The following is a 22,306-nucleotide window of genomic DNA, read 5'->3' on the forward strand; positions in this document are numbered from 1 at the left end:
AGAACTTACGTCCTTGATTTGCATATATTTGTTTGTAGCCACATGACAAGAAAAGCAGGTATCTGGTTTTTACTTCCTCCTTCTGCTGTGGATTAGACTGGACCAATAATTGCTGGTTTAGGGGGTCTTGCAGCTCGGGGGCTGTTTTCTAGGCAGTTTCAACCCTGGAATCCTCTTCCTTACGCCAGGGAAAGCTATACCTGGCGCACATGCGTTCTGGTCCCACTTGGACTTTTTTCCACACTGCCACGTTCTGACCTACTCTGGCCACTGCAGTCCTCAGGCTTCAGTGCTTTGTGAGCCCTTCTCCTGCAAAACCTTCAGTCCCACCAGATAGGTGCACTCTCTAGGCCCAAGAAACACATCTCAGGCATGTTCTGAGGTGAGGCCTCTCCCACGACAGACCTCCCTTCCTCTGCCTGAAACACCTCACTCCACCCTCCAACGGAGGGGCAAAGTGGGTATTCTGATCAGTCTTCCCCGGTGGGGCTCCTGCCTTCTGGCTTCAGCCAGCCTCACCATTCCTGGGTGATGTCCTAAGCAGCACCATCTTAATGGGTCACACCCTTTTTTGAAATATGAAGCACCTGTATTGCCTTTCGAGCCAAGTCCAAACTTCTCTGCCTGGAACTCAGCCTCATCCTATGATCGCTCTCTGACTTATCATTCCAGCTAACTCACTCTCCGCCTCTAGAGTAGACAGCAAGTTAATAAGTTAACAAGTTAACAAGTGAAGTGCCTCACAGTTAGTCCTCATGATATTCTTGTGAGACAGCTACTATTTTTTCTTGGTTTTCAGATGAAGAAATTGAGACTAATCCAGGCTATTAACTTATCCTACATAACCCAGTGTGTTCAGGTTCCAAGGGCTGCTGACATTCCCATAAACCTGGTGGCTTGAATGGACAGAAATTGACTCTTGAAATTCTGGAGGCTGGTGTCTGCAGGGCCATGATCCTAGGCTCTTCCAGCTCTGGTGGTCCCACATGTTCCCTGCAGGTAACTGCACCACTCTCATCTTGATATGGGCCATGCATCTTCTCTGCACTCCACACATTGGATTTGGGACCCATTCTAAAACCAAGCTGGCTTCCTTTTGAGATCCTTAACTAATTACATCTGTTCAAAGACCCTGTTTCCCAATTAGGTCATATTTTGAGGTTCAAGTGGAACTTGGACTTGGGGGGAACTCTATTCCACCCACTCTACTCTTGTAAGAAATTGACACTGGGTTTATCTGATTCCCAGCCTCAATGTTTAACTCTGTGCTTCATGCCTGCCAGAAGGCTCTTGGCCAAATTGAATTTCTCTCACTTTTCTAAACAGATATCTCCCTTCCCTGCCGCTTTGTCTTTGCTCCTGCTATTTTCTTTATAGAGACCAATCTTTCCTTTTTTCTTTCCTACCGTACTCCTAGAAATCTTCAAAATGAAACTCAAAGCCATTTCCCCCAAGAAAACACCTAGAACTGCATGGGCCAGCCAGGAAATTTTTCCTCCCACCTGCACGCCCACTGCCTTACCTCACATCTCTGATGGCCATTATTGTCTTTGACCTCACATTCTAGATTTTTGTGCAGTTGTTTTCACTGGCCACCAGCCCCGCTTCCTGCCAATGTTAACCATAGATAAGTTTCTTAAAGGCAAAGATGCCTTTTCTTCCGTGTATTCTGCATAGCACCCTGCATAAGCAGCTTCTTAAATCTGGCCAAGTGAATTCTTAATCACCTCTTTCCCTGCATTAATACCTTGTGTATTAGTAAGCAAAAATGTGGAATGTATAAAATCCAGCTATTTCCAGTGCTCCTACCTTGCCCAAATGGAATCTTTTTAAAGGCCAATTTACTTTTCCACATCTAATTCAATCATTTTAATAACTTTTTTCTTCATTCAAATTTTATCTAATAGGAACAAATCCAGGCCCTTCCAAGTATAATAATCCCACAAGTCTTTTCATTTTCTTCCTATTTCCAATGCCACCTTCGCTGGCTTTTGGGGACAGTCAGATTTACTGCCCTCAAGGTTTCCGAGGACAAGAACAACATCTTAGTCATCATGACATTCCCAGCACCCATCAGCGTCTGAATATCCAAAAAAGTCTGAAGAAAGCGTGAGTGAGCCAAGATGTGGACGCTGCATTAGAATAGAAGTCTCGGTTCTCCCTGGAAGAGAACTTTTGCTTTTGCAGGTCAGAGGTCATCCTCACCCCACGCCCATGAGGCAGGCAATGCTGCCATCCTGACACATTACAGATGGGAAACAGAGGCCAGGAGAGTAAGGAACTTTACTTGGCCACACTTCCAATAAACATTGAAACCCAGGTCCATCTGGCTGCGGAGTTGTAGCTCTTAACTAAAAAGCTCCTCAGATTGTTGTGCTGCCTGCATTGTCCCACCCTGGCTCAAGCTGGGGAGCCCTAGTGGCTCAATCCTGCCTAGGAGGCCTGTGATCTGTTGGCCATTTGGCTGGGGAGGTCTGAAAAAGATCTGAGGAAGGTTGGTATGCAGGGTGTGTACATGTGTCTGCATGTATGCTGTATATTTGCTGTGTACATCTGTGGTATGTGTATGCTGCATGTGTGCTATGTGTGTTTGCTACATATATGTGGTGCATACGTGCTGTAGTGTGATACATGGAGACAAGAGGAATGAGTTATAGGAAACAGTTTTGGAGACTAGAGTAGGCAAATAACCAGGAGTCACATTTTGACTCGGATCCTGTCCCAGACTCAACATCTCCATAAACTTAGACCAGTCACTATCCCCCTGAACTAGTTCGCTAAGAAATGAGGTTCTGTCACCCTCAAGGAAACACTAAAAGGATCTGTAAAATTCAAAAGAAAGTTATGAAAGTCTCAATACATGCAGGGGGATCAAAAGGAAAAGAACTTGTGGTCACTGAATTGAAGGAGTTCCCACTTGAATTGAAAGAATCAGACACATGAAACCAGCTCTCATTTATGGGGGGTGAAAGATGTGTACGATGAACCATGAGTTTAGCATTTCTTGAGCTTTTTGCTGCACAACAGATTAAAAGACGCTAATCTCACAACAAGCTTACAAGTAGGTGTCATTAGCAAGCCCATTTTGCAGATGAGAAAACTGATGACTAAATACTCTCCAAAGATACACTAATGTTAAATGGCACAGTCCAGATTCACACTTGGCCCATGTAACCCAAATTTTCTCTTTTATTACCTCTCTGTAGTGTTTCCTTTAGCAACTCAACAAGCAAAGTGCAGAGAGATGGAACCTCTGCCCTTAGCTTGAGAAAGAAGCAGTCAACCAAAGAGCAATCCTTTTTAGAACTGTGTCACTTCAGACAATGTGAAAGTTCCCATGATTGTCACCATCTGTGCATCTGACTACAAACTCATAAAGATAGGGAGGTAGGAGAGTAAAAGAGAATGTACAGGGGACAAAGAAGATGTGGTAGGGGGACACCAGGAAGTTCCCTTCCAGCATAAGGGTTGCAAACACCCTCAGAAAAATGCCACACGATTAACATCAACCATATTAATGTCAGAGGGAAGACTCTGGTTCCAGCTTTGCCTGACTGATCAACAGCTGAAAATCACTAGTTACCTCTCCCCTGATATTTATTAACTTTTCTTAATGCTTCAGTAAAGCTGAAAACTATGATCCTACAGGGAACCGAGTAAAGACCAAGTGTTCAGTCAGGAATTTGCCAGACCAAAATAAAAAATCAATCGGCTTTGACGATATCTTAGCATTTAGAGGACCCCATATACTTACCCACTGAATCATCCAAAACTAAATTGAAATAATTGTGAATCACAATTCCAAAAGAGAGATGTCTTTTTAAAACAGATATTTACTGGGCCATTGCTAAAGAGAAAATGAAACAACAGAATGGTTTTTTTTTTTTCCTCTCTGGAATATGCTTTTTTAAAAAACCATATAAAAATAATCATGATCATCTTGTTTGGGGAAGAAAACAGAATGTCTTTGTTTTCAAAGATTTTATTTCTTTTATTATAAGACATATAAGGTAAAAACTTGTATATTTTGAAAAATATAGAAAATGGTAATAAAATGGACATTTTTCTTATTAAGAAATATGTTCATAAATATGCTTTATCAAATGTTAAAATGGTTATTTTGCAAAATAATAATAAATAGAGCAGAGCTGTAGCATACAAGGGCTAACTCAAAATACTGGAAGTTTTTATATATTTTATAAAAATTTAGCTTTTGATTCTATTTAAAAATTTGGCATTTTATACTCCAGGTTATCAATAATTCAGATTTTAAAAATATTTTTATGTTAGCTCCATGATTTCAAAAACAATGAAACACAAAAGGTGATTTTACTAAGTAGAATTTGTTGAAAATAACCTTCCCCTAAATAAAAAATTGTAAGACACATAAGATACATGTTTTGAACCTATAAATGGTACACACATTAGTTCCCAATACCACAAATCTCTGTAAGCATTACACAAAAATTGTTAGCTTAAGCTTTAGTTTCCAGCAAGATCCATCATTTCTTTTCACAGTTTGATGGAGCATTGATAGTCATGACCATGATGAGCCCAGTTCTTACAATTCTAGCTCCATGGAGATAAGGTACATGGACAGTTCTCCCCCTTTGAATAAATCCTTTCAGTGTTCCCATGTTCGTTTATCACCCAATGGCCTTGAATTCACAAGAACACTGGGCAAAATTTTAGCGATGAAAAGCTCTTGTTCTAGGCATTCTTTTGTAAGCTTTGATTCTCTACTATCCAAAGGAGCAAAAAAAAAACTCATGTGAACACCAAACATGTCCCATAATGAGCATTAAGTGTCCACTTAGCAAAGTCAGCCTTTTTCCATAAATAAATACTTATTGTTTACAAAGATCTTTCATTTCCCATGCATTTTGTTGCCCTTGAGGCTAACATATTCATTCCCAGCTGCATTGAGGGAAGCCACATCTAACAATACTTAAGTATTCAATCTAATATAGATTATTGGTCCCAGCGGCCTTTGACGATGTCCATCAGGAGGACATCCGGGTGATGCTTGGTGTCTAGAGCACAGAGAGGTCGTGGCAAGATTTGGACTTAAGCTTGAAGGCCATGTTCTTGTTGTTTTTGGCCACGATCTTGCCCCAGAAGCGCCGAGCTTTCCTGGGGATGCTCTCTCTCCGTTTCTGGTAAGCCAGCCGCCGCTCATTTTTCTCCTTGCTGTCCCGACGTAGGCGGACCTGCCGCACGATGCCCTCGAACAGCTCCTTCACGTTGTGCTGGACAGCCGCTGAGGTCTCAATGAACTTGCAGTCGAACACCACAGCACATGCTCTCCCTTCTGGTAAGGAAAGGCAGAGGACAGTGTCAGGGGTCTGTAAAGTGTGATCGCACTCAGCATGCAGCGAAGCTGGACGATTCCCGCAAAACTGTCCTCAGGGTAACTCTAGGTCAGTGCTATAAGCAATGAATAGAGGGGGCCACTATAACGCATGCCCTCCCAGGGCACAAATAGAAGGACAGAGTCCCACAAGAGGATCCCCGAAAGCAGGGGAGATTATCTTCAGATCTGTTCACCAGGAATTGACTGTGTGGAGGTCCAATTGTATCAAATATAGCATACTAATTAGAACATAAAGCCATAGCCTGAATTTATTATGGACTCACTACATGCCAAGAAGTAGGCTAAATTCTTTATAAACACTTTTTCAATGATCATAACAATCTTGGAAAATACATTATTATCCCCCATCAAGTTGGTGAAGAAATTGGGGGCAGGGCTCTTTTTAAAACTTGTCAGAGTTCACACTGCCTGCAAGTGGCTGTGAATCCAGGTCAACTTAAATCTCTAATCCACATGCTTTCTCTTGACTCAGTTTCCTGAACTGAGAATTAGAATGCTACCATTTGACTTTCCCCTCTTTTTTAATTTTTATTTATTGTAATTTGTTATAGATGACAGCAGAATGCATTGCAATTCATATTACACAAATAAAGCACAATTTTTCCATATCTCTGGTTGTATACCAAGTAGAGTCACACCACTCATGTCTTCATACATGTACTTAGGGTAATGATATCCATCTCACTGCACTGTCTTTCCTACCCCCATGCCTCCTCCCTTCCTCTCTCTCCCCTTTGCCCTATCTAGAATTCATCTAATCCTCCCATACCCCACCCCTCCAACCACATTATGAATCAGCATCTTTAAATCAGAGAAAACATTCAGCATTTGGTTTTTTGGGATTGGCTAACTTCACTTAGCATTATATTCTCCAACTCTATCCATTTTCCTGCAAATGCCATGATTTTATTCTCTTTTAATGCTGAATAATATTTTATTGTGTATATATACCTAAATTGAGAATTAGGATTTTACCACTTGACTTTCTTCTCTTAAAAAAAAAAAGCTGTAGGGGTTTTTTAAATATATATTTTTTAGTTGTCAATGGACCTTTATTTTATCTATTTATATGCGGTGCTGAGAATCAAACCCAGTGCCTCACACATGCTAGGTAAGCACTCTACCACTGAGCCACAACCCCAGCCCTATGATATTTTTTTTTAAATGAGGTTTTTCATTTACATCAAACTATTCAAGCTTCTCTGGAACAAACTCAAATATTTTATTGTGTTCAATGATCACATGTCCCAATTCCAGTTTGGAAAGTAATGATTTTTGTGGACAATCATGTCATAGAACTAAGACTTTCCCAATAAGTTGAGTACACGGTCTTGACTGGGTTGGGTTTCTCTTCTCCAGAGCAGGGTCTAGCAATGCTGCATTTTACTTTTACATGGTACAAAGGACAATCTGTATTAGGTCAATATCTCAAAAGTCCTATAAGCACTTGGGTGTCCACTCAACAAAGAGGAAGTATCCTCAAACATAAGTGTGAAAAAGTACGCAAAACCATCAGATTAATGCCTTAGCTGAAATTTAGAAGCAGGGGATAGGGTGAGGAAGTTATTTCTAGGGCTTGGAGGGACCAGTAACAGCCAGAATAAAATTCTTTTTCCTCAATGAAACTCTTTCCCACAATTGCCCTAAATCAGAGTTCCCCATCCTTCTTGCATAAAGATGTTCTTTTCCCCGCTGGGCACAGTGGTGTATGCCTGTAATCCCAGTGGCTCGGGAAACTGAGGCAGGAGGTTCCCAAATTCAAAGCCAGCCTCAGCAATGGTGAGGTGCTAAGCAACTCAGTGAGACTCTGTCTCTAATAAAATACAAAATTGGGCTGGGGATGTGGCTCAGTGGTTGACTGCTCCTAACAGTACCATCACCACCCCCCCAAAAAAGATGTTTTTTTCCCTTCCTTGAACGCTGGGAGGACAAAGAGAAAAGTTTGGAGACTGCCAATAAATCCCTGAGGATGGCATTTCAAATTACCAGAAGGTGTACATTATTTAGCAATTCCTTTTATAATTTTAGAGCTATAGATGTGATGAGAGGAGGTTAATTTTATAACCTAGGGCATTTCCATTTTGTACATGTGTGTGTCATGTGTTTCATTAAATCCTAGCTTGAAAGCCTCAGTTCATGTCTCTGTTGAGTTGAAGTATTCAGTCCATTGCAAGGAGGGTTCTCTCCCATGTAAAACAAGAGAATTTTCTCGTTAATGTTTCTAAGTTCTATAATGCTCCCATTTTCAGCTAGTTTAAAAATAAAAGACATCCTAATAGGGCCAATCAGGTATTTTATCAGAGTAATAAAAAGAAGTTTCTAGAGTGGCTTAGGAGGATTATCATAATGCATTCATGGAAAACCACCAACATAACCCAGGTGACATTCAAGTTTACTGTTAAAAGTAATATGTAGTTGTCTTGTACAGAGGTCAAACTAATCTGAGTAAGAAGAAAAATGCTCTAAAAAATATAGAAGGAATGAAAAGAAAGAAAAAATAAAAAGTCCCTGAGCATGATCTCTTCCCTAAAGGAATTCCAGGAAACCTCTTGGGGTGAGGAGATTGGACTCCTGTAGGAAAACCAGATGGACAAGGTAGAGCAACCAGCAGGAGATAACTGTTGGGGACTGGAGCAGTCTTGGAAAGTACAGGAGTATTTTTATGGAGCATTTTAAATGAGTCCCTGGTGCCAGCCTCATGAAAGAGAAAGGAAAGAGCATGTGGGAAGGGGCTGTTTCCAAGGCACTGGTACCACCCCTCTTACCTGACACAGACACCTCCCGGCACCGAACTAGGTCACTTTTGTTGCCAACTAAAATGATAGGAATGTCCTCTGTCTGCCGGGCCCTGCGGAGCTGTATTCGCAACTCAGATGCCTTCTCAAAGCTCGCTCGATCTGTGATGGAGTAGACAATCAGGTAGGCATCCCCGACTTGCATGCAGTGGTCTTGGAGCCATTCATTCTCCCCCTAAAGAAATGAAAAGATTTTCTATGAGCTCAGGGTGGCCTGGGAAAGAAAGTGTCATTTTGCAAAGAAATCATATGTGTATCCTAAAGTAACTTTGCTGATAACAGAAGGGAAGAAAACTGCTTCAAATTCCTCAAAATCCTTTGAACTTCCATGCCTGTGAGATGTTGGGGCTGTGAAGATTGCTAGCCTGTATGATATTTGTGCCCAAAAGTGTTTACTCTCCTATATCTTTTACAGCTTGAGTTGACAAATTACATAATTGCTCTGCCATACAGTATTTCTAACTTCCCCCCAAATTCCTTTTCCTTTTCCAAGGAATAAAATTTAAAAACCCTTGGTGAGGAGGGTTCTCAGTAAACAGAAGGTCTCGCATATATGCTCAGAAGCACAAAACCTTTGAAAAGTAAATGTTGAAGACTAGTGTTGAGAATGTCAACTTCATACAAGATGGTTTTATGTGGTTGGAAAGTAACTCTATGCTTGTTTGAACTTTCCCTAAAACAAATACACTTTTTGTGTTTTTTTAATAGAACTAAGGGTGGAACACTGCAACTTGCTTGTTATTCAGAGCTCATCTGTGAATGACCTGTTCCTTAGATCAGTTCTGTTCTTCAGAAGTAAATGCTTTTAATCAAGGAAATGAGCCCACCTCATCTGTGTAGAACAAGGTCACCCTCACACCAAATAGCCTGTTCAAGGGCAAGCCCAAGAACTCTCTGAGAGCTTGAACAGGTTCGGCATACCTTATTTTCCCACATGTCCAGCAGTATAATTGTGGCACTTTCCCCGTCAACAATCAGGGTGCGCTCATATGTATCTTCTAGAAAAGAAAGAAGATTGATATTAAAGTCAGATGAATATGCAACACTTTGACATAAGGGGGCTATGCATAAAGTTATGCTAAAAAACACACTAAATATGCCATTAACTAGGTAGATACGCAGATATTTGCAAAGAAAAATTGCTTTTTGTCATCTTCAACAATATACGATGGCTATTCCTCTAGTATTTGATAAGCAGATCGCCTGTATCTTTCAAATGTGTACCTCTAAACCAGTTGAATTAAAACATCTTCATTTTCATTGTTCCTCAAACTCTATATAGGAAAACCACTTATGAAAACAAACTCACATAAGAGCCTTTGACTCAGGTTTAATGGATGAGGCTGTGAAAAAGTATTAACTGTAAGCCCCATTTTCATAAGCCTTACATGGAAATCCACTGTACCTACCAGTGGATGGTTCCAGAACATTCACTGGAAATTTCATGAGTTTGAGCTCAGAGATATTTCTCTTCCTTGGAGAAGTGGGGAAAAAAAAATCTTGAGATTATCCTGTTTGGCCTATAGTTTTTTTTTGTTTGGTTGGTTGGGGATTTTTTAATATTTATTTTTTTACTTTTTCGGCGGACACAACATCTTTGTTTGTATATGGTGCTGAGGATCGAACCTGGGCTGCACGCATGCCAGGCAAACGCGCTACGGCTTGAGCCATATCCCCAGCCCCTTTAATTTTTTTATTCCTTAAAATAATAACAACAAGGGCTGGGTCTGGGGCTCAGTGATAGCACACTTTCCTCACATATGTGAGGCACTGGGTTTGAGTCTCAGCACCACATATAAATAAATAAAAATAATGGTCTGTCAACAACTTAAAAAAAATTAATTAAAAATAATAATGACAACAACAAGAGTAACTCAGTTCTCTAGGACTAGATGAGCTTATTTTCCATCTTGAGTACAGCAGAAGTACAGCCTCCAGTTCTACTTGGTAATGGAAACTTTCCTCCCTGCACTTGAGCCCAGATTGAGTATAGGTGAAAGGTGAACACAGTACAACGGGCCAAAGTAGCTCCAGTCTGGAAAAATCCATTGGGGTGGCACCATGGGGTGTGCTTGGACTTTTGCAAGAAGGATTCCCCATCAACCCCAGTTGATCCCATCCTACTCTGTTTTCACAATGCGATTTCCTGTTTTGAATTTCATCATTTGAAAATTATGACTTTTCTAATGATTTACCATTACTCTCATTCATCCTTTTGCCTAGAATCTCTTCCCTCAGATACCAACAAGGCTTGTCCCTTACCTTAACCTTCTGGGGAGGTATCCCTAACCATCCATTTGAAATCTCTCTTTACCTCTCACTAAAATTCCCTATTCTATTTCCTGCTTTGTTTCTTATTTGCATTATTACATTATTATATTAAATTTTAGCATTTGTTGCCTCCAACTCCCCAAAATGTTAGGGCAGAGATCTGTATCTGTGATGTTTACTCTGCCTGGAGCACCCAAGACAGTGCCTGACACATTGCAGGTGCTCAGTAAAAATGTGTCCAATGAATGAATAAATGATATACACAGCATTGTGGTTATGAACACAAGCCAACCTGAATCAGAATCTGGTTTCATCCCTAATTAAGTATGTGGCTCTGGACCACTTACATAAATCCTCTGAGGCTCGGTTTTCTTCATTTACAAAATGAGATTGATAACCATATCTACCCCTTACGACTGTGTGACAGTCACATATATTAAGCCTGAACACAAAGTAGAAACTTAATAAGTGTTAGCTCTTATCATCACTTTCTCACATGCAAGAAGCTGGTTTCTGCCACAACCAGAATTTTTCTACTACAGATAAATCCTAGCCTAAGAGTGCTGTGGTCGGGGATCCAGGGCGCCTCTTGTTTTATAACAGAGGTTTGTTGGTTTAGTGTTTCTTTACCTAAGAACTGGAACCAGGAAAGGGAAAGGAAAGAAAACTCAGACAGGGGGAAGTTAACCAGTGTCATTAGCAGGAGTAACTGTTTCCCACTGGGGGTTTACAAATCTGTTGTGCCCTCCTATTTGCTGCATCCATCCTGTGCCCCATGGAGGAGCTCACAGCGGGATGCAGTTTGGCTTACTGGAGGGCAGGGCCTCATGACCCCAGGGCGCAGACTCCTACAAGCCAAAGGAAACTATAGCACCTGCCCAGCTCAGATGAGTGGGAGGGGAGATCTGACTGTCCCCTACTAGCGCAGAGTGTTTATTTTTTCTTTTCTCTAAATACCCTCCCTGCACTCAGAAAACTCCCAGGAAGGCACTTTCTCTGCCTTCAGTCACCACCAAAAGCAGGTACAGGGAGATTTGCCTGATTGTCCAAGTCGTTATAGAAACATAGCATGTTCCAACAGCTGAAGGCCAAAGCAAACTCCACATTTCTCTTGGACTGAGAGATGTCAGAACATGTGTAGAGAAACAGTGGGCTAAGAATTATAGCTGTGAAAGTGGAAACGAGATATTTTGCTGTTCTGGAAGTTTCCTGACAGGATCATTCTATCTGGCCTGACCTCTGCCTGAAAATCACAGTTTTGGAGACCTGAGAGCCTAAAACAGTAGATCCTGTCCTTCCAGTTTGGGTTTATATCCCTCTGGCCGGGTGCACTGGGGACTCTCCTGACACTCAGAGTCCTGCTCAATAGCCTTCCACTAACAAAGTGCCTATAACCAAAGCTCTAGGTTTCTCTTCCTCCCTTAGTCCTCAAGCAATCTTTTAACCTCTCCAAGTGCTGATTGAACAAACTGAATAAAAGAACAGGAAATTCTAGAAGAGCTCTTGGAAATTTGCAAGGGCTTGTCCAGGATGTCCTCATTTCTTTCATGTTCTGTGTGAATGCTGGGGGTGTCCTGGCACACTGCATAGCAAGAGACTTCGTCCTAGTGAAGCCCAGGAGATTCTAGAGGGGGCCACTGTGCTCAGTGGCCATTTTCCCTGGAGCAGTGCACCTCAGCTTATCTTTTCCAATCTGCTCCCACCGACAAAAACTCTCTCCCTGACCAAACATGCATCATGAACCCTCTTCTTGGCTGGAGTTTCTATATCTGTCCTTGTGGAGTCCAGTTTTAATCAGAATCTTGCTGAGTCAGATTAGTGACACTCTCCCAGCCTCAATATCTGATCATATTCCTCATTTCCCCCACCTTTGATGTCTAAGTCATTGGCCTGGCACCAGTAAGAATTCCCCTCATTTCAATAGTTCTTCTTGGTGATTTTCCATCCACAGACCCTCCCAACCTGCTCCTTTGTTATAAATCACCACTTGTTCTTATTTGGACTTGAGTCCAATCTCTCTCCCTTACTGCTATAGTCCTGAATAGTCTCCCCATTATGTACATTTTTCTTTAACATCCTTTCCCCCCGCCCCCGAAGTCTCTCCTGCCCAAGACTGGCTGGAGGCCTGCAGGTAGAACCTGCAGAGCTGTTGTCTCACACTCCAGAAGAGGCTCCTATAGCCTCTCAAAAGCTCTGAGGCTCCAGCATCTCTCCCACCCAAAAACTTTCAACTACATTCAGCTTTCAGAGACCAAGAGGTACCAAGGAATCTCGAAAGAAACACTTGCTCTAATGCACGGTCCTCTCCTCCATTGGCTCATGTCTCCTCTGCACATCTGAAAGGGCCCCAGGCAAAAATGACAAGAGGGTAGGTAGACAGGGAACAGGAACTTAAAAGTGATAAAACCGAAGTTCTGGAGGACAAACACATGGAAGGAAACGGCAGATCCAGAATCTATGGTAAATATGTTTATTCCATATTTCCTATGTGCTAGCACTACACTACCTGCTTACACTACCTGCTTAATGTCTGCTCTTTTAATTCGTATAATGCCCTAGGAAGTACTATCCCGATGATATTAATGAGGAGGTTTCAGGAGGTTAAGGCATTTGTCCAAGAGCACCCAGCTAAGTCTGTGTCACGTCTGGTCTAAGCCCACTCATCAGACTCCACACCCATGCTCTTTCCTGCACTCCCCTGCAGGTTCAGTGCCTTCACACCTAGCACAGCGCTTCCAAATCCTAGGGGTCTTTAAGGTGCAGCTCAGACAGCACCTCTTCCCTGAAGCCTCTTCTGATTTTCACAGTCTTTTCTCTGAATTCCACTTTCTCACAACCTGTTCTCCTTGCAATTTTTCCACAACACTTATCACATCCTAGTTTCATCTATAGTTGATGTATGTCTGACCTCCATGGCACACGGTGAGACCCTCTATGGAGGGAGCCCCCAGGACATTTACATGTCCCCAGAGTGACTCAAGTTCTATAGAATATGTTCAGTAACTGTTTATAAATGAATGAATGGCATTAAATGTACACAGAGAATCATAACATTATCACAATATAACTGTAACAGCATCCATCTTTATTGGGAAAAATAAGGATGAGAAAATTGTATATACTTTTTCTTATGGTTAATGCTGTGGGGGAAAAGACAAAAACAATGTCGGAGTGTGCCTTGAAAAACCTCCCTCATGGGAAACACAAAGCCAACTAGTGATTCCAACAGGGCTTATATATAAGGAATATAATCCTAGATGGTATAAATTAAGTTACTCGAATAGGATATGTAAGATAGGAAGCACTTGTCAAAGATTCTCAGTTTAAGGATGTAAGAAAAAAGATTCTCTCTCTCCTTATCTCCCTCTTATCTAATAAAGAGGTTTCCCAAATGCAGAAGGCTGCCTCCCAAATTCCAGGTATGAATCATTCTTCTCAATACTTTATGCTTACTATCCTCTGGATATATACCCCCCCCCATTCTAATGAACAAACATTTTTGAAAGTATATTATTCACTCCTTCAATCCCTCCCTCTTAAAAACAAACAAACCCTGTCAGTCAATGAGAGAGTTGTTAATCCTTAATTCTTTCAATCCTCAAAACACACTATTGCTACTTCTTAAATAACCTAATAATTTTACATTAATTTCACCCCATTCTAAATTATAGCCACTGACACAGAGCTCCTGAGTGAGAAGGTACAGTGTGTTTTGCCCATCTTGGGGTACCCCAGGGCTGTCTTCTAGACACAGATACCTACCAGCCTTCACAAGGAAAAGAGAATCAGCAATATAGCACCAGTCCTGCGACTCTGGGATAGGCAAAGCCCAAAGTAAGAGAGAAATTGATATTACATCAGTGAGTCATCATTTATAGCCCAGTTCCTGAGCTGCCTCTTGAAGCAGTGAACTCCCTGACACTGACACAGTCCAGAAGAATAAAATCTTTAGACAGAATGGGCTGATGTATTGAGGAGTAGGATTCATATGCATCAGATGGGGAGGAAATGTGAGTCACCACTAAGCCATCTTCCTACCCCGGAAGTCTGTGATTCAGTTGTGTGTTACAGCTGGAAATATGGACAAACCATGTGACTTGGGTACACTGGACAGTTCTTCCTTCATTTCTAATAGTAGTAAATAGGGACACACAGCTACCCCGGTTACATGTGCTAAGATCAGCGTTGTAGTTGGAGGACACTGTATGGATACCACTGGCTGTTAGGATCCTCATATTCCATCGCAGAATATAAGGCTCTCCTTTTCCTGTTATTAAGGAATACATGCATTTATGAGATAATATTGTCACAAAACAATTTTAGAAATAGGGCTTCAACAAGTAAATATTTGAAATTATATTGTACAGGGAAAATTATCTTGGAAAAACTATAAGACTCCATACAAAGTATTCATCATCATTGTCATTATTTCAAATTTTTTTTAAAAATATTGTATTATTTCAAATACAGATTTTGAACTATTTTACACCAGTAAGTCTTTAATATTGGTGGAAACAGGCTGGTAAATATACTCAAACAGTTTTTTGTTGTTGTTGTTGTTATTGTTTTAATCAGTTTTGTTGTAGGTATAACCATGGGAAAAGGCTATACCTGTACTGAGCTCTTGGAATCTGATCCAGGACAGAGTCAGCAAGAGCAAGAAGTGGGATCCTGAACTCTGGCTCTGTCCTCTTTAATCAGCCTCCCTCAGACCCTTCCGATTAGGAATCTCAGAAACTCCCTTACGGCTCAGGTTCAATAGACTTTGGTCTTATCTATAAGCATTGTCATTTTGTTGTCATGAGGGCCTATGCCAGGGCCCTTCTGGGGACTCAGCTTCCCATCCAGTGCCAAAAAGGCATAACTTCAGCTCCCAAGTCTGCAGATAAATGACCCTCTGACTCTCTTTCTGCCTGGACCACTACTAAGAGTCAGAAGCCCACCAAGCCTGAGACACCTACCTCCCAGCACCTCGCAGTCGCTGTCCAGGCTGTCGTGCACGCCTGCAAAGATGTTGGCCAGGGTGGACTTGCCTACCCCCTGCTCCCCTATGAGCACCACGCGGTAGTAGGTGTTCCCTGACTCAGAGGAGATGACAGAGTCTGTAGAGTCAGAGGACCAGCTCCGGCGGCAGTGGTCCTCAGGGTTGGCAGAGTGGTGGTTGCGATGGTTGTATGGGTGGGGCTCTTTCTGGACCATCAGATGCCTGCCATCGGCTGGGATGCTCCAGCGCTGCTGCTGTGGCTGCATGCCCACAGTGCCCTGGCGCATGGTGACATTATTCAGAGTCATCGTGGGGTCCTAGGGAGCAAAACAGCCAAGATGCCAACATTGGTGAAGATGAGTGAACTTATGAGTGAACTCAGGGGACTTAAACACGTGGTCAGTCATTAGTGATATTCTATGAAATGGGTACAAAATCAAGTATCATTAAGGAACATCAAAGAAACAGCCTCCAAACCCCAACAAGCCAGGCTTTCAAATAGGGAGACACACACACACACACACACACACACACACACAATTAGTAACCATGTCCTCAGGCAGACTGTCAATTGCACAGGAAAAAAAAAAAAAAGTACCATTAACATCGCCCACTGCCCATAAGCTTCCTCCATCCTCAAAGAAGACTTGGGGTCTCCACTCTAAGCTGGCCCAGAGGCAGTTGGAAGGAAACCACAGCCTCCAGAGATGGCTTGAAGAGCAACAAGTCAGGGCTGCTGGGGACCAGCTGGCCAGGTTAGCTGCTCTTTTCTAAACATGGCTCTTAATTGCACCAGCGTTCTGCAGGCTTGTGTGCCTCGGTGGGAAACACGTGGCAATGACATCACTCCCCCTGGCTGGACTGGACAGGCACTTATGGGAACTTCCATGTTTAGTAAAGTTGCCCTGATGCTCTCCAGCTGCCTGAAGAGACCGTTATTTGAGGAGTGGGGGCAATTTCTGTTTAGGGTTTATGCCTCAGTTCTGCCCTCTTGCCCACAGACACCACCTTTAAAGCATTCCAGCCCCAAGCCTAGTCATTCCAGCAGGTCACATTCAGATGTATCAAATTTGCAAAGTGCTTCACCCCCATCAAACCACATCCACTCCAAGATTTATTTAATTCCATTTCAGATTTCCACCTTCTTGAAACAAATCAGAAGGCCAAAGACTTTTCTAAACCACATCCACCAACTTCCTACAACTTTCCCTTTGCAAGACCACGCACGGAGGGCTGTTCTCCCAGACTGCTTGAGATCAAGTAGAAGCATTCACATTTGAATCAGCAAGATCCACGGGAGAGTGACGGATGCACAAACCTCACACCCCACACTCCACACCACCATCCTTATCCACGCATCAGGACCACCGATCGATGGGGGAGTTTTTGACACCTTAAGGGCAGCCCCTTAGTGGGTCGACTTGCTTTCAAACAACGAAAGTGTCATTGAGGGTTACCCGGTGATCACACAATCTGCAGGAAGAGGTGACCCTCCTCCTGAACTGAACTAAGGAACCCGCTAAAGAGAAATGCATCCTTTGCATCTGAAGTTCTTTCCCCTATCAGAAAACCACAGCGCAGACAGCAAGTTCCAGGGGTTCCCTTAAACTTAGAAAGTTCTACGGGCTGGGAACGCCCACTCCCTGCCCTCCCGCTCCCCGCGCCACTGGAAGAGCGCCTCGGGACGCCCCCTTACTTGGCTCCGCGGGGCCGGCAGGGTGGGCGTCCGTGAGTGGGTCCGCGTTGGGATATGCCGGAGCCGCTGAGCACGGGGAGACTCCGCTGTGCCCGCCGTTCGAGCCTGCAGCCTGCAGCCGCCGCGGCCCCGCGATTTATACGAACCCCGCCGACCCGCGACGGGGCTTTTCCGTGACGTCAGCACTCCCGCCGGGAGGGGGCGGCTCTGCAGCAAACTCGGAGTTGCAGCCACTTGGCTAAATCAGTTACTCGCAGTCATGTGACCCCCACCTCCCCTTTAGAAAAAAAAAATAATGACAGTTCAATCCTGGGTTTGCTTTATTTTGTTTTATTTTATTTTTACTAGGTGGAAAAATACACTTAGCGCTACTTAATCGCCCTTCCCAGCAGAGCACTTGCCAGCTGTCGGGATAAAGGATAGAGGAAGAGACACATTTGAGTAGCGAGCCCAGCTTTGCCAAGAAAACAAGAATGAGCCGGTGTGCGCAGGGGACTTCAGCCTCCAGGATGGGGCTCCAGCCACCTCGAATGGTCTTTTGCACCACGGCAAACAGCCTCTTCCTCCCTCCTGTAACCTTCTCCCTGGATTGTGGGGAGCTCCACACTGCTTTGTTTTCCTTTTCTGGCTGGGACCCAGAGAGAGGTGAGAAAAGGGGAGGAGAGCTTATAAAGGGAACGTTTGGAAAATAACTGAATTAGGGACCCAAGCAGATAGTGCTATAGATTGCCGGCCCTCCTGCCCTGGGCCAGAATGCTGAGGTTCCTCAATAGGGGAATTTAATCACATCCCAATCAGCACCACCTCTGAACCAGGCTCCCTGGTATTGCTGGGTCTGAGGCTTGGAGCCAATCCTTCCCAGCCATGGGGAGGAGCTCAAGCCCAGGAGGGACTCCTGTGAATAAAGGGCAAAGGATAATAACAACTACTACTGCCATTTACTAAGTACTTCCAAGGACCTATATTTGGTACTGTTTGGCCTTCAGGGACCTTTACTCCTTACTACAATTCTGCAATGTGACTAGATGGCTGTATCCACCATATGAAGGAGGAAAGCGAGGCACTGCAAGAGAAATTTTCCAAGGTCAGAGAGCTCCTATAAATGGCAGGGTCAGCATTCAAAACTTGGTATGCCTAACTTGCACTGCACCACCAAGGAAGGGATTCTGCGACCTCTTCCCCAGGACATAGGAACTTCCCAGATCTTTTCCAACATATCCATCACTTTTTCAGCCAGCTTCATCTCTGGGTTGGCTGGTGGCTCCAGGAGCAGCCAAAGGCACCAGTGCCTATTAGAGAGGCTAGACTCTGCTGTGTTAGTCAATTTCTATCCTGCGGACATTTATCGGCTTTGGGGATTATCTAAGTGACCAGCTGCTAAGATGGGCCAGTCCCCAAACTGGCAAAGTTGGAATTTGCACAGTAATGAAGACTTAGAGCCCCATAGTCTCGGGGGTCTAGCCCCAATCTCCTGCTTATTCTCTACATAAGGAAGCTCTGGCTTGGAGGACTGATAATCATTCAGTTAGGATATGGTAGAGTCAGAACTAGAATCTGGCTATTATAATTTTCTGAACTAGGCCCTTCACTTCTGTCAAATTTTTCTTCTGGGCTTAGCCAAAAGAGAATAGCTATAGCTGTGGGGGAGGGGGGGAAGGAGACAAAAGAGAGACAGACAGAAACAGAGAGATCATTCCCAAGGGTATATCATTAAAATACATACAATTTGTGCACTATCTGCATTTCAGAATTATCCATGCTTTTTCCTTGCTAAACCTCTTGTTCTGTAAGCTGAAATATTAGGGGGGATTAAAAACTAAGAATTAATCAGAGTTTATATCATATAGTCTCTCAATTCTTAGCACACTGATAAGAGCCTCACATTAATAAGAATCTATGGAGCTGGGCACAGTGGAGCACGCCTGTAATTCCAGCAGCTCAGGAGGCTGAGGTAGGAGGATCACAAGTTGGAAGCCAGACTCAGCAAAAGGGAGGGGCTACAAATCTCCATCATGTTGGATTAGGTCCCAATTTCCTTAATAAACCTCCTATAGTGCAAGAATTAAAATCAAGAATCAATAAATGGGGTGGACTTGAACTAAAAAGCTTCTTCTCAGCAAAAGAAAGAATCAGTGAGGTGAATAGAAAGCCTACATCTTGGGAGCAAATTTTTACCACACGCACATCAGATAGATGTATATAGGTAGATTAGTTCTTTATATATCCTAATCTCTAGGATATATAAAGAACTAAAAACTCTTAACACCAAAAAAAAAAAACCCCAAATATCCCAATAAATAAATGGGCTAAAGACCTGAACAGACACTTCTCAAAAGAAGATATACAATCAATCAATAAATATATGATTGATTGTATATCTCTAGCAACTAGAGAAATTAAAATCAAAACTATTCTAAGATTTCATCTCACTCCAGTCAAAATGGCAGCTATTAAGAATACAAACAACAATAAGTGTTGGCGAGGATGTGGGGGAAAAGGCACACTCATACATTGCTGGTGGGACTGAAAATTGGTACAGCCAATATGGAAAGCAGTATGGAGATTCCTTGGAAAACTGGGAATGGAACAACCATTTGACCCAGCTATCCCTTTCCTTGGTCTATACCCAAAGGACTTAAAAACAGCATACTACAGGGACCACCCACATCAATGTTTATAGCAGCACAATTCACAATAGCTAAACTGTGGAAGCAACCTAGATGCCTATCAGTAGATGAATGGATATATATACACAAAGGAATATTATTCAGCATTAAAAGAGAATAAAGTCATGGTATTTGCAGGTAAGTGGATGGAATTGGAGAATATAATGCTAAGTGAAGTTAGCCCATCCCAAAAAACTTAATGCCGAACATTTTCTCTGATTTAAAGATGCTGATTTATAATATGGTTGGGGAGTAGGATATGGGAGGATTAGGGCAAAGAGGAGGGAGGGAAAAGGAGAGGACATGGGGGTAGGAAAGATGGTGAAGTGAGATGGGCATCATTACCCTAAGAACATGTATGAAGACATGAATGGTGTGACTCTACTTTGTGTACAACCAGAGATACAAAAAATTGTGCTCTATATGTATAATATAAATTATAATGCATTCTTCTGTCATATATAACAAATTAAAATTTAAAAAAACAGTGAGGGGCTAAGCAACTCAGTGAGTCTCTGTCTCTAAATAAAATACAAAATAGGATTGGGGATATAGCTCAGTGGTTGAGTGCCCCTGGGTCCAATCCCAGGTACCATACCCCCACACACAAACAAAAAGATCTATGGAGCTTGGGCAGTGTGGAACCCGCCATGCAGGTGTGGTGGGCCTGAGGCACTGTGAACCAAGGCATGATGACTTGTCACCCTTTAGCGGCCAGACCACGGTAGGAACACCTGCTGTAGAAGACCACTCCATGCAGTGCTACAACCCAAAACCTGAAAGCATAGGCCATCCCATGACCTCACTTCCTGCTTCCTGACCTATAGTGAGAAAATGGAAGTGGGGCAGATCTGAATGGAAGTTGGGACTCAAGAGGTGACCCATAGCATTAATACTTTTTTCAAACCCTAATTAGCATAAATTTGGAACAATAGTAGTGATCCACATGCTATATAAACCCCTAGACTAGCACCCCCATGGAGAAAACATTCTATTGGGCCCTTCTTACACCATAAGAGTTCTGTTCCTATTTCTAGTCTTTAGTAAATCCTACTCTTACACTCACTCATCCTGGTCTATGGATTTCATTCTTCAAAATCACGAAAAAAGAACCCAGAAAAGGAAGAAATTGATAGTGAGCTGCTGGGGTCTCCTGCAACACTAGAGGGCATGGCCCACCATTAAGAGCTGCAACACATCTCAGTTACAGAGCCCTGCAACCTTCTGCAGACCCCACCTGCCAGCAGAAGCAGAGAAACTCCAGTCTCACCCACCAGCAGAAGTGGGGAACCAAGTTTCATCTCAAAACTCTGGTTTCACTATGGACTATTTTTCAATGGTATATGTAAAACACACTAAAGAAAGTCAACTACAAAGATTGGGATTGGAAGGTGCCACAGGAATAGTGTGTTTGAATAAAAGGATCTGCACTTTTAATTTTCTGTCTCACAAGAAGCACAAATGAGAAAACAACTACTTAGGAAAAATTTCAACTGAACTGCAACTGTTGAATATTTAGAGAAAAGTCACAGTTGCACCTTACCAAAAGCACATTTGAGAGCCAAGCTACCTTGTCCAGGATTTCAACTCACTAGAACCATCTGTGGGTATAGAGCTAGCTGACAAAAAAAAAAAAAAAAAAAAAAAAAGTGAAATTTGGGCAGGTGGTGAGGAGAAGAAATTGGCAAAACAATGTCAATTCTTGTCTATGAATTATTCTTTCTGTATTTTCTCTGCCAGAATTTGAAGGCTTCCTCAAGTTCTAGCTAAAATGAGCCCTCAAGAGTAAAGCAAAGAGGCAGAACTTACAGCAACAAAAATAACTCACATTTACTGAGCAATATACAGGCCTTATCTCAGTTAATCCTCATCACCACTGCCGTTACTCATATTTTACGATGGAAATCCTGAGGAATCACATTGAATAACAGCTGATGGGTGGTAGAGCTATGCTCTCTGGGACCACAGTCTCAACCACTGTTCTATTTTAAATAGGGCATGCTTCAGCCCCTATACACACCCTAGCCCCATTAGTAAGAGGGGGCCTAGTCCCTTCCCAATAGCCTCAAAAGAGAATTTTTATATGTTGGTGAGAGTCCATCACATTTACTGGGCCACATTTTCCTGAGGGTTGGAGTTACTCTTCTCAAAGGTATGAGCCACACTTTTTCTCTCTCTCTCTCCTCTGGGCCCCCAGGCCCTGGGTGAGAAGGTGAATTTGTGGTCCCTTAGGAACCTGCCCATCTTACTGTCACCATCTCTACTTTCTCATTGTGTAGCTTTAGCAACCAGATTCCATGATCTCCAGTAGGATGAGAGATGGAGGAAAGACTGCACAAGGAGTAGGAGAACCTTCAACTAGGGTTGTGAATAAGGGCATCGGGAGCTTGCATAATCACCAATATATTATTACTTTGAATACCATCTCTTGAAAACTCTAGAGGAGGAGAGATGATGGATAGGCCCAGGATCTCTACATGCCAAGATCTATGACACTGTTCTAAAAATTATAATTCTATT

The 22,306-nt window shown here is 42.7% G+C and overlaps 1 protein-coding gene across 1 annotated transcript; it reads right to left on the reverse strand.

Moving 5' to 3' along the window:
- Window positions 1-4,041: 4,041 nt before the first annotated feature.
- Window positions 4,042-17,248, reverse strand: GEM (GTP binding protein overexpressed in skeletal muscle). The gene is made up of 5 exons (XM_081266560.1): window positions 17,121-17,248; window positions 15,402-15,741; window positions 9,091-9,167; window positions 8,140-8,344; window positions 4,042-5,311 (listed from the first exon to the last, which is right to left on the reverse strand). The coding sequence occupies exons 2-5, from the start codon at window positions 15,730-15,732 to the stop codon at window positions 5,034-5,036; spliced, it is 891 nt and encodes a 296-aa protein (XP_081122686.1). The 5' UTR covers window positions 15,733-15,741; window positions 17,121-17,248; the 3' UTR covers window positions 4,042-5,033.
- Window positions 17,249-22,306: the final 5,058 nt, after the last annotated feature.

This window comes from Spermophilus citellus (assembly GCF_964194105.1).
Source record: "Spermophilus citellus genome assembly, chromosome: 14".
Taxonomy (NCBI): domain Eukaryota; kingdom Metazoa; phylum Chordata; class Mammalia; order Rodentia; family Sciuridae; genus Spermophilus; species Spermophilus citellus.

Coding starts and splice junctions, on each gene's coding strand:
- GEM (XM_081266560.1), bottom strand. CDS start 15,732: ATGACTCTGAATAATGTCACCATGCGCCAGGGCACTGTGGGCATGCAG. Junction 9,168..15,401: donor CGACTGCGAGGTGCTGGGAG/GTAGGTGTCTCA, acceptor TTTCTTTTCTAG/AAGATACATATGAGCGCACC. Junction 5,312..8,139: donor CCGGGAGGTGTCTGTGTCAG/GTAAGAGGGGTG, acceptor TTTCCTTACCAG/AAGGGAGAGCATGTGCTGTG.